This window comes from Gopherus evgoodei, chromosome 4 (genome assembly GCF_007399415.2).
Source record: "Gopherus evgoodei ecotype Sinaloan lineage chromosome 4, rGopEvg1_v1.p, whole genome shotgun sequence".
Taxonomy (NCBI): domain Eukaryota; kingdom Metazoa; phylum Chordata; order Testudines; family Testudinidae; genus Gopherus; species Gopherus evgoodei.
This window is the reverse complement of record NC_044325.1, coordinates 120,248,288-120,263,432: the sequence shown is the minus strand read 5'-3', so window position 1 is coordinate 120,263,432 and position 15,145 is coordinate 120,248,288. Positions and strand designations below refer to the sequence as shown.

The following is a 15,145-nucleotide window of genomic DNA, read 5'->3' as shown; positions in this document are numbered from 1 at the left end:
TTAAATGTATTTATATCACTGTCCCAAACAGTCATATCCAGAGTAAGTGGAGAAATGCAAAAACGCAGCAGACTGAAATGCTTTTGATGCTTTTTCTAGATATTGGACTGTATTATTTACATGATACTATATATAAATATAAATAATCTGTACATTTGATAAGCAGACTGTTCTAACTGCTGCTTAATCATTCTAAATTAGCGGAGGATGAATGATTGCTATGAAAATCTGATGGCATTGTTATTTTAAGGGTTGCCTAGTAAATTTTTTTAATCCAATTTGCTTTGTGGGGCATCTTAGATTGTTATGTATTCTAAATTCACTCTCATTGGAGAAGACAAATGGCAGGTTTGTAGAACTGTCCTTTTGGAGCAAGTAATGTATTATATGTGATTAACAATTTGTGGGAGCACACCTACAACATATGTTAGGCACTTTGCAAACACATAGACGATAGTCAATTTGAATAAAAATTCAGACCACCAAACTTTCTGTAATACAAAATTTGTCTTGTATGTTAGATTCATATGCCACAATGGATTTGCTCAGATTGATACAATTTCTTTATGGGAGTTGAAGTGACAGCAATATTAATAAAACATTCTGCATATCTATGAAGAGGTCCTGGAACCCAATATGAAAGTAACTTTCATGCACAATAAGAAAGAGCCAGCCATTAGTTGGCAATGCCCATTGCTAAACCTGAAGAAGCTGTCAAGTTCATGTTAGTCTGGGGCAAACTCAAGTCATAGTGATTCTCTGGGCAAAAACAGCTTGCATCTGATTTGTGATTGTTAAACTAGCTTCATCTCACAGATATACCTCAGATTTAATCATTACTTGCTAATATTTTTCATTATATTTAATCTTTGGTGCAAGAAACATCCTTCAACTCAAGTCTACCATATACCATAACTGAAGTGACTCCCCCTGTAGGGGTTCTTTCTGTCACTTTTAAAACTTCAGTTCATCTATAAACTCACTAAGTAAATATTTAATTACTGCTGCTCAGTGAAATCTTGTCAGTGACACTTGTGTAATTAGTGCCCCAAACTGGATCTGTTGCTTATGTTTCCTGGTATTGTGTGTGTATCTATAATCAGCCTCTTCAGTAGCCATTGGAAGGACAACTTTTATGCTTTTAGGATTCATTAGTGGTCATTCTAAAATTATATAAATCGCCAGATAAACTTGGTTAAAAATAGAATTAAGGTTGCTGCCACACTTCATTGGTGCCTCACCCGTGTGCCTTACAAAAACATTATTTTTTAAAAAATATTCTAATCGCTTCCATGGAGACCCCCCATAAAACCCGTTTAATGTTCTTATGGCACCTGACAGGTGCTCATATGTTGATGGAGGGCATAGCATGAGAGCTGGGACGGAGTAGAATGTTGTGGAACCAGTGGCAATAACTTTAGCTCAAGCTTTAACCAAGTTTTGTCCAAATCTCCCTTTTTCAGTGAACGCAACATGAAATGGGAGAGCAAAGGAAGCTGAGGAAGCATGTATTTCCCACTTTTCTTTTGACTTCTCTACTCCTGGCAGCCCTCTATAGTCTCATTCCCCATGCCCTCTCTAAAGACCTACTGACTGAGTCAGGGCTGCTGAGATCGGAAGGGTCCAGGTGCGACGTTACCTCAGTCATAGTGTGTGTGTGTGTGTGTGTGTGCGCGCGCACATGCGCGCACAGGAGAAAGTGGTAAAGAAAGCTCCTTCCTTATGATGAACTACGGGAAGTTAGCTGAGTGAAGAGGGCAGGAAGCACTAGTGCTTCTTGAACTTCTCCTTGGTCCCTCTGCTTCTGGCAAACCCTCCTCCCCTATCCCCCGCATGAGTCATATGTAAGAACTCCCATGAAGAGGAGGCTTGTTCCCCTGCTCCCTCAGACCTTTCTTAATAATTAATCTTGGAATGCTCATCTGGGCCTACAACCCCCATTAGCTTTAATAGGTTCCCAAATTCTAGAGTGACATCCTGATCCTGTTGAAGTTAGCGGGAGTTTTGCATAGTCCTCCATAGTGGAGCCCGGTTTTCACCCCTAATCTGGAGATTAAGTACAACTGCCATTGCTTGGCATTTTCAACTATACTTCAAGATGTGACTGGAAGGTAGCACTGCATAATTCAGAGCAAGCAGAAAGGCATGTTTTCTAGTTGCTTCTTATGGGGCCCTCTCTGTGCAAGTCTGAGTATACGTTTCTATTTTAGGAATAAATGTAAGGGGTGGGAGTAGTCCAGGCTTTACTCACTGAATCTTTTTTAGTTAAATTATTTAAATTATCCTTTTTTTTTCTCAGTTTTTATTGGCAGAGCTGAACACCTTTTACTTGAAGTTTGTCCTGTGGATGCCACCCGAGCATTACTTGGTCCTGTTACGACTTGTCTTCTTTGTCAATGTGGGAGGTGTGGGCATGAGGGAGATCTACGACTTCATGGATGACCCGTAAGCCAGTCATTTTTTCTGTGCAGTGTCAAGCTTTAATTGCTTTCTCTTTAGCCTTGCTGCAGTTTGTTGGTGCAAGTACCATAGAAGTGGATCAGCCTTTTGAGGCAAAGAAGCCTTCAGCCCTCAGCACTTGCTTTGTTTTCCACTGTGCACCTTGATTGTTAAAACATATCTCCTCTTGTAGGCTACACACGATAGATAACAGGTGTCCGTATAGACCATTTTACATGCGCAGTATTAAATTTCAGTTTTTCTTGAACAGAAAGTTACCATATTCTTTGAAAATGTTCTATAAACATTTGAATTACCTGGAACACTTGTTTTATTTGTGTGAGGTGACACTGAACTCCTTTCTCATTTACAAGCCTGGTGCTACAGTGCTTAGACTTAGCTTCTAAGGACTGCATGGTCCAGCCCTAAACCCTTTTTTGTAAAGGTGCTTCTTTCTTCAGCTATCTTTCAACACTTTTCTGGTCCTCTGGAGCTTTTGTGGCACCACCATGGAAATCAGAGGACCCTCTGGTGATGCATTTTAGGGCAAAGAACCCCCTCCCCCACAACAGTGCACGTACTAGGCACCTGTCAGATGGCTCCTATTTAAGCATCATATTTGTCATTGCTGCTTTTATTGTTTCTGCAGACTGTAAAGTGTGAGAATGCTTAGTTCTCAAGTTCAGTTTTTCTGTTAATTTACAGTGGTAATGTCACAAATTGGCTGACCACGCTTCTTAAGGCAGACACTACCTCTGGCTTCAAGGGATACTTGTTGTCTGTCACTGACCAACACAAAAAATGTCTGTGTTCAGAATTTGGGGTTTCGACACTGAAGATCAGTTTCACTTGCAAGGCTTTGACACATAGATCTGGAAAGAAGGGTCAATCCAGATTATTTAGTTGGATTTAAGGACATTCAGCAGTAACAGGTGGTCCCCTGCCACCTGGTGTTTGACCTACTGGTTTGGGATAAGCCTCCATTTCAAAGGTAAGATGAGGTCTCTACCTCTGCTTGGTGAGCTCCTCTCCTTAGCAACACACCCCATCTTTTGGTTCCTGTGTTTGGGTTGAAAAGGCAACTCCTTTGCCTTCTGTTCAACCACATGGCATAACATTGAGACTTAGGAGAATCATCAGTCATTAGTTTTTCATTGCTGATTCAGCATGTTGCCATTCTTTCAGTGAATTGAGTCACAAAAATGAGGTATTCATCTAGTGAATAGACAAACTCATCCCAAGTACCATGTCACCACGACCATCTTTAGCTACCTTTTTGTTTCTCTTGCTAGGTAAAGTGACTGCCATTGGCGTATTTGAGATAATCTGCTGATGAATCAGAAAAACAAACTTCTGTACGTTCTTTATGGAAGGCTGTGGAATCTAATGCCACTGGTATCTCATTAGTATCCTCTGTCTGCTTAGTCTGATTGTGGTTCCTTCTTGCGTCTCACACTGTCACATGAGAGATGACATTCTACTCCTTTTTTCACCGCTTGTCTTGGTGTTTGTTCCACTTCAAATCACCTTGAGTCAAGAACCGTATTGATGGACTCTTCCAATTCTGAATTGTAAGAAGAAGCTATTGGTGAAGAGCAGGCTGTTCTGAATACTTACTTCTAGGTACACTCTAAACACATCCAGTCTGTTCCATCTGAAAACAGCTGTGGCCTCTCAATTCTTTAAAAAGGGATAAAGCCTAGGATATTCCATTGGTCACCTGTTGCCAGATTCAGCATCAGGATGTCTTATTCCTGGGTGGCAAAACTGTTGCAGGGCCAGCCAAAGACCTAACCAGCTTCTGTAATCCTACAATATTCAGCATAGGAAGCAATAAAGCTCTAAACTAAGGGCTTGTCTACATCAGAAAGTTGCAGCGCTGGTGAGGGAGTTACAGCGCTGCAACTTTGAAGGTGTACACATCTGCAGGGCACCACCAGCGCTGCAACTCCCTGTTTGCAGCGCTGGCCGTACTCCCGTTTTGTCTCGGGTGTAGAGGATCCAGCGCTGGTGATCCAATGTAGACACTTACCAGCGCTTTTCTTGACCTCCGTGGAAGGAGGAAGCCTCTGGTAATCAAGCTGGTCTCCTTTCCCGGTTTGCTCTCTCGTTCCCGGAACCCCGAGCAAGCAGGTCTCCTTCCCTGAGGTTTGCTGGGTGGCTCCGGGAACGCGAGAGCAAACCGCGGCGAAGCTGGTCTCCTTTCCCGGTTTGCTCTCTCGTTCCCGGAACCCCGAGCAAGCAGGTCTCCTTCCCTGCGGTTTGCAGGGTGGTTCGGGGAACGCGAGAGCAAACCGCGGCGAAGCTGGTCTCCTTTCCCGGTTTGCTCTCGCGTTCCCGGAACCCCCCTTGAAGCCGCCCAACAGCGCTGCAGTGTGGCCACATCTAACACCACTTGCAGCGCTGGTTGCTGTAAGTGTGGCCACTCTGCAGCGCTGGCCCTATACAGCTGTACTAATACAGCTGTAACAACCAGCGCTGCAAAATTTTAGATGTAGACATGGCCTAAGATATTCATCTTCTCTCCCAATTCAGAGTCATTTGTGATCATTTCAACAATTTTTAGTGCCAGAGTGGCTAGAACGTTCTGGTCCTCCTGATAGAGCATCTAAAATTTACTTTAACGGGCCATGAGACTTACAGTTCTGGTGCTGAGAGGCTTTTGTCATTCTGATATCCCACTTGTCCCATCAAAATTGTCCCCAGTTAAGAGCAGAAAAGTTCTGAATCTAGGCGGATTCTTTCTTAAATAATCCTCTGGTGCAGTGGACTTACCTGCTAGGTGCATGGCATCTGGGGTTACGCTCTCTCTGTATCTTCCTGTTTCGGGTGTCAAACCTTTTTCAGAAAGCCTGGAATAAGACCATGGGTTTTATACTTGGTCCTCGAGCAGAAGAGTGACTTCCCTTTAAAATTCTTTCCCAAATGAAGAGCCCCTAACCAGCTTATGTTCCTTCAACATTCTCAGTCTGAGTATGGCCCATTCATCAGTGGTCACCTGGGACTCTTAGTTCTCTCACAAGCAGGGTTCCTGAAGGAATGGCTTTATAATCAAGGCACATGAAAATAGCCAGCTTTCTGCTTTGCTGGCCTACTCTCCTCAATAGATGTAGGGCAGAACAAGGTTTTTGGAATACTTTTGATTTCTTTCTGTCTCCGTTTGTCACTATATTTCCATCTTAGCCTATTTAATCCTAGTCACACCAGACAATACCTTGTACTGTGGCTCTAAAGATCCCTTGTTCTAGAGCCAGGAGGCTTTTTTAAATTGGAGTATGTCTCTCCGACTCCATCTGCATCAGACAGTAATTTATGCTCCATTTACCCTATTTTGTTTTCCCCAGAATACCTGGACCATTCTGTCTAACTTGAGATAGAGCGATGGTGTCAAACACATGGCTCTCAAGGGCCACATGCTTAAGAAAAATGAGTATTTAATTATGAGTGGATGTGTTCCTGGGCTGTGTCATGCAGTTCTGCTATGGGGAGGCATCTCCCCCACTTCTTCTGCAGCAGCCCCAGGAGCAGCTCTGTTCTTATCTGGTAATGCTGAGAGACTTCTGTCCATTCCCTGCTGGAGCTGTCTAGCAGCTCCCTAGTTGGTCACCTGTTGCATCGTAGGGGAGAGAAGCGAATAGTTCTGGTTGCTTCAGTGCCTGCTTGCCAGCCAGTCAGTGGCATAGCCAGGTTCTAAGTGTAGGGGGGCAAACATAAAAAGGCACCCCCCTTGGCTCCTCCTCTGGCCACGCCCCCTGACTTCTCTTGTTTCCCCTGCCCTCTACCACCCCCAGATTAACCCCAGGGCCTGGCTCAGGACTCCTGTGGGCTTCCTGGGGGTGCGGATACCCCGTCCCCCCACGGTCCCGGGAGAGTCTCTCCTGCCCAGCACACTCTGCAGGTGTCCCCCGCTGGGCTGCGCCTCCCAGTCCCACCCACGGAATCCCATCCCCCCTGCCCTGGGCTACAGGCTCCTGCGCTGCGCCAGGGCCTCCCGTCCAGACAGCGCAGTCTGCGCCCCTGCTTTGCGGGCCCAGCCCCGGGGAGCCCCTCGCCCAGGCTCCCCAGTGCAAGGCACCGGACCCCCGCCACTCACCTTCCGTCCTGCGCCGCCACCTGTCCCCGGCCTGCTCCCGGTGCTCGTTGCACTCCACACGGGGCTCACCAGCCAGGCGGCCTTAAAGGCGGAGGGGCCCTTTCGCCTCCCCCCACCTCAGCAAGGGTCGGGGAGCGCTTGGCCTCTGAGCCGCCGCAGGAGGTGGCTGTCGCGATGTTGGGGCCGTGCTGAGCGTGGGGCGCAATGGCCAAGGAGCCAGCCCCCCCGCTGCTCTGGCCGCACCTGCCGTGTCCCCCCCACCCCCCCATGGCTCCTCTGGCCATGCTGCCGCCAGCGCCAGCCCAGCAGGCGCTGCTTTTTGAAAATGTGCTGAGGGGAAGTGGCTGCTTCCCCTGCACCCCGCTAGCTACACTACTGCTGCCAGTAGTGGGAGCCAAGGGAACATGATGGTTTTGAGTGGATTTACCTGAACCAAGGGGGGTAAGCAGTTCAAAGATGGATCCCTTCCCCAATACAGCCACCAACTGCAGCCCTGGAGAGGGGAAAAGGGAAGCTGAGAATATAAACATCCAACGATGGCTCCGAAGTGTTCTGCCCCGGCACAGGTTAGAGCATCTTAGAGGTATTCTAGCTTGCAGTAGCTGGGTACGGTTCCCAAGGGACCATACACCAGCTGCAGATAGAAAGAGTTCAGTGCCCTCCAGCCACTCCCCTCCCCATCACACACCACCTGCACCAGGAGCTGCAGGAGGGAGGCATAGGAGACCATTACATCAGCCCTGCACATATTGAGCTGGGGGAAGCCCCAGTGAAGGATTTATGGATGACTTCTGCTCCTTTTCCACAGCCTGGCAGAACAAGGCAGAGACTGTCTCAAAGTATTGTGGGTGGCTTCTGAACTTTGTCCTTTTTGATGTATGTTTGGTGCTCCAGCTGAGCCCCAGCAAGTTAGAAGCTCTAGAGCAGATGTCATGAGCAAGCTGGAAATTCCCAAGGCAGGTCTCTCTCTTTTTTTTTAAAGAACTGCTGAAGAAAGCATTGTAGTCACACTGACATGTTCATTCCCCAACCTTATGTAGCTTTCTAGTTCCTGGTCTCTGCCATGCTGCTCCCCTTCCCCTCCACCTTGCCCCAGTGGCTCTGCCACTCTGTGCTGTGCTCCCCATGGTTGTGTTTCACTTAGCAGCTTGGGATGCACTCAGAATGGAAGACCATGGGAGGGCTGGGCAAAGGGCGGGAGCATGCAGGGGAGTGAACACAGAATGAAGTAGAAATCAAGTAAAAGTGTGAGAGGCTATCAGAGGAAACAGCTCTCCTACTCCTGATGAATGAAGAAAAATGCTATATTCTTTGTGTGGTTTGCCTCTGCTTCTTACCAAAGAGACAGAATGGGACGATGTTAAAGGTAAAATGCAGTCATCTGTATTAGGGCTTGAGAGTGAAACTTTTGTTCTGATTTTGTGTTGTGGGACACAGACGAACTTTAATTTAGAGATGAGAGCTGCTGGTAGAAGGCTTGAGGATTAGCTGTGAGGGGTGGGAGGGAAGAGGACAGTGCCTAGAAAAGTGTAGTGGCAGTGTCTCTAGCTGTCATATAAACCAGGGGCAATCTTTGTGTTTGATTTGTACAGTGCCTAGCAGAGTGGGGTCCTGGTCCTTGACTAGGGCGGCTAGGCTCTCTGGTAATGCGGATAGTAATCCCACAGTTGTTTTGAAAGAATGTGTACCGTAGAAAGTGAATACAGAGAATTGTTGGCCGAGCTAGGTGAAGTGTGGCCATCTGCCTTCCAAAGCCTGGTACTTGGCATAGTTTAGTTTGAGTCAAATGGCTTTTTATTGTTAGATGGCTAATTTTTGAACAGGTTTTCTGAAATTTGTTCCTCATGGGTATGTAACCTGTGAGGTGGGAAGTCCCAAAACTCAGGCTGCCCCCGGAGCCCAAATGTCTACTCCAAAGTTAAACAGTCCCTTAGCCCAAGCCCCTTCAGCCTGCGTCATAGGCCAACTGCAGGTTTTTAATTGCAGTGTAAGCATATCCTAGCAGACTTATTGCCTTGGCTTCTCCTTGTAAGTATTCAGAGGGTTTGCTTACTATCTTGAGTTTTGGTAGGGTTTAGTTTGAGTGTCACTACAGTGTTGCAATTCCCCTTTTGCTTTCCTGGCACTTCATAAGGACTAATTCAAGGGGAGATTAAATACTGAGAATGTTTATGCTAGTAGTTAATTATGCCACCAAAAGCATTCTAGCTCCCTTGCCTCTTCTAGTGTCTTATTTTCTGATATTAAGCATCTTGCTTTTCAGTCCCTTAAGAGATGGTCAGATAGGACTAAGTGGGTAGCTTTTGTTTGGAAGATAATAGGGCTCAGAATATAGATCAATCACATTGTTACTTAAAGGCATTAAGTACTGTATGTAACAAAGTGTGGAATGTGGCTTAGTGTTGATAGAAGATGATCTGGGAGTCAGTTCCTCTGTTATAACCCCACTTTCACCGTTGACTGTCTATGATCTTGACTTGGTCAGGAAATTGCTTTGTGCCTGTTCAGAGATCTACTGAAATGGAGATACTTGCCTACCTTACAAAGATACTGAGGATTAATTCATGTAACGTTCTCAGAACCTCTGAAATGGGCTGTAAGGGAGAACAAAGTATTCCGGGTTAGAGGGAAAATACTTTGGCATACCAATCTGTAGTGTGTCTGTACATCCATAGTAATGGTTAAAAGTAGACATTCACGCAAGTGGGTAAAGATGAAATACATATTCCTATCCTCCCTCTTATTTTTATAAAGGTATTTTCCATTGTACATTTGCTACTAAAATACTAATCACTTAATGTCTCTGTTTCAGGAAGTTCCATAAGAAATTGGGTCAACAGGCCTGGCTAGTTGCTGCTATCACAGTCACAGAGTTTCTGATTGTTGTGAAGTATGACCCTTACACCTTAATGCTGTCCCTTCCTTTCTACATTACCCAATGTTGGATACTTGGAATCATGCTTGTGCTCACCTGGACAATATGGCGCTTTTTCATTCGGTAAGCAAAGGTGATAGAGCTCAGATTCCAATGAGCACCAGTGCGCCAAGACCAGGCTTAGCCAGCCCATGTAAACAAGTCATGTATTGTAGAACAAAAGACTTTCAAAGTGTATCTTTTAAAAACTCTCTATAGAATCTTGAGTTTCCAGGGGGAACACATCTTACCAACAGCCTATTGAAGGTGTACAATATAAAGTCTGTGTGGGAGACTTGAGTAGGTAGTCTTCAACACATAATATCCACAATGCTTGACTCTGTTTAGTGTAATTTAAATATAAGTGTAACCAGAATCCTGACAACCAACTTATAACTACTTGTTTTAAAGAACTTAACAAGAAATCTGAAAGCTAGTCTGTGACCCTCACACATTGCTGTATACTTTTGAAGTGAAGGCCAGTTGTATACATCAGATGCTCAGTATGCCATGGCCACAGCTGTCGCAAGTCATTAGGGATTTTGGGTGCCCAATTTGACACCTTTAAAGAAGCCCAGCTTTCAGAAAGTACTGAGTAACCCCCTCTGAAAATCCGGCCTTGTTAAGACTTTTCTCATGTTGGGCACCAAATTCACTGGTGACTTTTTTTAAAATGTTGGCCTATATTTTTATACCCTCTAGCTCTGTTTCTAAAGCTACTTTCTGACACTAGTGTCTTTTAAGGCTACATACATATCAAACTGGAATTATTTTCAAAGCCTCATTTGAATGATCAGAGTGAAAATGTTGTTTGAAATCTAAGTGATGAGACCCTCATTGTCAAAATGCAAAAATGACTCATGATTTTTAGGCAGCTTGATAATAATAAAGAATTATATGTGGTGACCAACCACTGGAAATTTCAACCCGAAAATAATTTTGAGAAAATTGCTGAAGAAACTACTGAAAGTAGGGGATTAGTTTAAAAATACCATCTGTCTGGATGAAAAACTCCAGTAACTAATACCCAAGATATTTACCCAGACTGTGTATACATACATGCAACAGATGCAAAATATTTTGTATATAACATTGTGGGAGTGTAGTTGTAAAGATGGTGGGTGGGAGATGTAACATTTCCAGGATGACAAACATATATCTTTGACAATCACAGCAGGTGCATACGCATGATCTATTGATTTTTATATGCTCTTGGCCACTTGCCTAGATGACAGGGCCCCTTTCTAAAGGTTACATCGTTCTCATTAGAGTGCAGAAGGTAACCCAAGCCGAACTGCTTGTGAGCATGATGTGCACTTCCCTCAGTATCTACCACAGGGCAGAAATTCTCTTCTCCCTGCTAAAATATCTTAATACAGAAGAGTGACAGAGTAGTTCATACGCACTTCCAGCAGCCAAATAGGATGCGTTACTGTGTGTGCCTGAAAACAGATTTTTTTCAGCATGTTGTCTGGAGACAAATGCATGGCTCCATGGGACTAGCTCTAGTATTGTCACTTCGGAAATGAACAGATGAAGGTGCATAACTCCAACCGCCTTCCTGGTAAAGTGCTCTATCTGGGGACACGAAGATGGTAACAAAGATCAGAGAGTTAAATAGATCAAGAGTCAGGGGACCAAAGGTAAATATGCGTTATAAGTAAGGCTACGTTTTAGTCACTGGTATTTTTAGTAAACGTCATGGACAGGTCATGGGCCGTAAACAAAAATTCACAGGCCTGTGACCTGTCCATTGCTTTTACTAAAAGTACCACCATGACTAAAACATGGGCGGGGCTGCAGGTGCTCTGGGGGCGCTGCGGGTGCTGACCTGGGCCCCCTACTTGTGTTGGGGGGGTGCGGGGAGACTGTGGCAAGGGACCTCTGCTGGTGCTGGCTGGGGGAGGGTTGGCGGGGCTGGCAGGGGCTTCCTACCCTGCTCTGGATCCCTGCAGCTCCTAGGCGGTGGAGGGGCCAGGGCAGGGGCTGTGCTGCTCCTGTCACAAGCTCCAGCTGCCGCAGCTCCCATTGGCCAGATATCACAGCCAATGGGAGTGGCATGGGCGGGGTCTGAGGGCATGGGCAGCGCATGGCGTGGAGCCTTCTCTCTCTCTCACACACACACAGAGACACGCGCGCACACACACACCCCGTCTAAGAGCTGCAGGGCCATGCTCATGGGAGCTGGGAAGTTCCCCACCCCCAGATAAGTGCCCCCCACATCCCTCAGCCCTGAGCCTCCTCCTACATATCCACACTGCAGCCCCTGAACCAGCACCAGCCACTCCAGAAGTCGCGGAGGTCATGGAAGGTCACAGAATTCACAACTTCTATGACAGACTCTCAGCCATAGTTATAAGAAGTGTGCTGTTATCCAGGTTGAGAGTTTTCCCTAATTTCCTGACACACAATCTAAATATGCGCGCTCAGTTTGGATACTACTCAAGTGTGATGGCACCTCTGTGTGAAGAAACAGATATGCCTTCCTCTTCTATAATCAGTCAATGGGTATGGTCAAAGAAATGAGACCAGCTCCTGCATGGCAGCTTCCCTGCTACACTTGTGCAGAATGCAGCCTGTGTTCATTATACTTCTGGGCATGGTGGTAACTATTTGTAAATACTAGCACTAAATGTAAATAAATTGTTTTCATCAACTGAATCCATACCCTTTCTTACAGGATAAAGGAAGTCCATACAAACTTAGTGCTGTAGTAGTAATCAAAATGAGTCAAATTGTCCGTGTCGTAATGACACCAGGATATATTTGTCCAATTGTTTTTATTGTAAATCTAAGCGGAAATGCGTGTTTAAGTCAATACTAACAATCTTGTTTTGTTTTTAGTGACATTACCTTGCGGTGTAAGGAGATAAGACGACAACAGCAAGAGCACAAATATGAAAAGGACAAATGCTTAAGCAATGGTGATGGACATTCTCCAGTACCAGATGAGCAAAATGGGAACAAACTGAGGGAAAGAAAACTTTGAACCCAAACAACAGACTAAGGGCTAAGAGAGCAACCTCTGAAAGTCAGCTTGTTTGACATGACTCTCAACCTTATTCTACCTAGAAAACTTCCATTGTTTACCCACATCTGAAAATCTTCTCGGGAAAGATGTCACCATGACGCCCTTCTAGTCAAAGATGAAGAAAGACTACAATAGACAGAAGTCACAACCTACACTACTGAAAAAGAAAGGATCTTTGCGTGTGTGTTTTATAAATGTCTGTTCCTTGCAAAATCAAGGATTTAGGGGAGTTTTAAATTAAATGCAAAGGGAATCCAGTGATCCAATTTCCAGTGACCCATGATATTTGTTTTGCCACTGTTTGGTGGGCCATTAGGAACACTCATTTTATGGACTAAATATACATGGCACTGAATAATGTTGTATTTCTGCTGAAACTACCTTGAGCTGTGAAGTAATATATGTAATGTTGGTTCCATCCACCTATTAGCAGAAATTCAGGGACAGAACTGCAGCAAGATAAACTTCGTGATGTGACTGGAGCGTATGAACAAGTTGCATCGCTTGCACAGCATATAATACAAAGTACACAATTGTTACATCCCCTGCAGTGCTGGGGTTTGCTGCCTTTCTCAAAGCTGACTTACATTACCATGGTGCAACCTATGACTGTTTCATACTACATCATAGCACTGATTATACAGAAAACCTCTCCTTTTGGTTCATTTTTTCCAGGTCATCTCTCAACATAATCGAAGTTTAGATCCGAACGTTAACCTCCATTGCCTAATGGAGCAAAGTGTATTACAAACAGAAAACTGGTAGCTAATTCTTAAGTTATTTGCCTTATACTTAAAGCATTATTTTTCTTTGCTTGCCAAGACAGCTACATTCTTTGCTTCCGCTTTGAAGGCAGGTCAAGTTCTGCCATCCTTCAGAGTTGTCCTATTCCTCCCAGTCCTAGGTCTGAGCTCTTAGCAACCGTAAACCAACTGGAAAATGTGCATTCTGCCGGCCACTTGCACAATAACCAGACACTAAACACTTTGCTGTCCTAGCTGATGAAAGAATAGGGTTGACTTGATCACTTGTGGCCCTTTCCTGAGTGACGAAAGAGAACCTGCTGTTCAAGCTAGCTGGCCTTCTTGCCAGTGACTCAGTGTCTCATAACATTGAAAAACCGACATTTCTAATGTCACTGCTCCTAAAACGTAGTGGCTGCAATAGAACGTCAGCTTTTCCCATATTGTCGTAGATGCAGACCCCTGTAATGTAACAGAGAACTTTAACCAACGTAACTTTTCTAAAAATACAGCAGTCTTATCTGGCTACTAATCACATTATACACTGCTTTTGAGAGAAGCTTATTTATACAAAAGAAAATAATATAAATATGAAAACAGAGTAAAAGCTCAGAATTTCCAAACAGCTTTACCGCAAACTTTCAACGGGAGCTGGAGACTCACAAGCCAAAGCTGCTGTCTGCAGCAAAGCACAAATCTTTGACCCATTTTGGGCTCATACTTGAATGGTAAGCAAAATCCGTGTCTCTCCCATGTTGATAGTGACACAGACTTTTAAACAATGTGCAGCAGAGTAGAATTTAATTAAAAATTCTACAGTATGAGTGCACCTAAAAAGCTCAACAAATGAAGCAGAGTTTCAGGACAAAGGAGGCAGGATCGATGGAATATGGTGGCTGCCCTTCATGATGACGATCAGTAAGTTGAGGGGAGGTTGATCAGTCTGAGGGGTCATATGAAGCTTCTTCCTTGATTGTGCGTAATGTACTATTGTGAGCTATTAAACAGCTGCTGTTAAACTTTAGGATTTATCTGCTGTAATGTGGTGAATGCTATGGTTGTGTAACTAGATGTTAACAAACTCTCAAATGGGCAGAGGCTGAGATGAGCAAATCCATTTATTTTAAGTCTTTTTCCACCCCCAAGTATTAATTTTACACATTCACATGGATTCATGCCAGTCTTATCAACTATTGACTGACTGTTAGTAGGTAGTACTAGTGTACATGTGCTAATGTGGTTCCAGCAAGGCTCAGATGTGTATCTTTTCATTCACTGTGCTAGTTCACACCATTGTCCTTTTTCTGACTTGTCTTTGGATGCGTAAACATTCCTATTTCGGTTTTGTGATTCTGGCAGGTGGAATGGGGAGAACTTGGCATTTTACTCTTTTCCCTGAGGACTCTGATATGCAAATTTGAAGGAATTATGGGAAATGTCCATTTCCTAATTCTGAAGCTGGTGTACTAGACAAAACACTAATTTGTGTCTCTCTACGTTCACTTCAGCATGGAGCTTTTAAAGTTACAGGCTGGATAACTGAACAAATAAAATATTTGCTGGTGTATTCTTGGGTATAACCTGTCTGTGTTGTTTACTTTCACACTACCTATGGTAGGTATGGCGTTGCATGGCTCATAGGACATCTTATGCATTCCTGTGAGCAGAAAGCACCATTAGATTGCCACTGCATGTAACGGGATTTTGGACAAGTGGCCCTTAACGTAACAAATTTATCCAGATGTCCATGGCCACACTTCCATGTGGCATTCCCCTCCCCTTCCCTGAAAGGTAACTAACTTTGAATGAAATGGCTCTGAATTAAAAGATCTTAAAGTGAAACAACTTGGGTTATTCTAAACTTACTAAAATTATGTCATGTTCTTGTGAGCTCTGGCCATTGAAGTCTAACTTGTATTTAGGAA

At 44.4% G+C, this 15,145-nt stretch overlaps 1 protein-coding gene across 6 annotated transcripts in view; it reads left to right on the top strand.

Moving 5' to 3' along the window:
• The window catches only part of PTDSS2 (phosphatidylserine synthase 2), an 83,860-nt gene extending 69,063 nt beyond the window's left edge, over positions 1-14,797 (top strand). For 4 of the 6 annotated variants that reach the window (XM_030560747.1, XM_030560750.1, XM_030560748.1 and 1 more), the window contains 3 exons: positions 2,300-2,445; positions 9,345-9,530; positions 12,291-14,797. In XM_030560747.1, coding sequence (XP_030416607.1) covers positions 2,300-2,445; positions 9,345-9,530; positions 12,291-12,435 — 477 coding nt within the window. In that variant the 3' untranslated portion in view covers positions 12,436-14,797. Of the gene's footprint in view, positions 1-2,299; positions 2,446-3,144; positions 3,431-9,344; positions 9,531-10,909; positions 11,090-12,290 lie in introns of those variants that run through there. The other 2 variants (XR_004000130.1, XR_004000131.1) reach the window with 2 other exon arrangements.
• Positions 14,798-15,145: the final 348 nt, after the last annotated feature.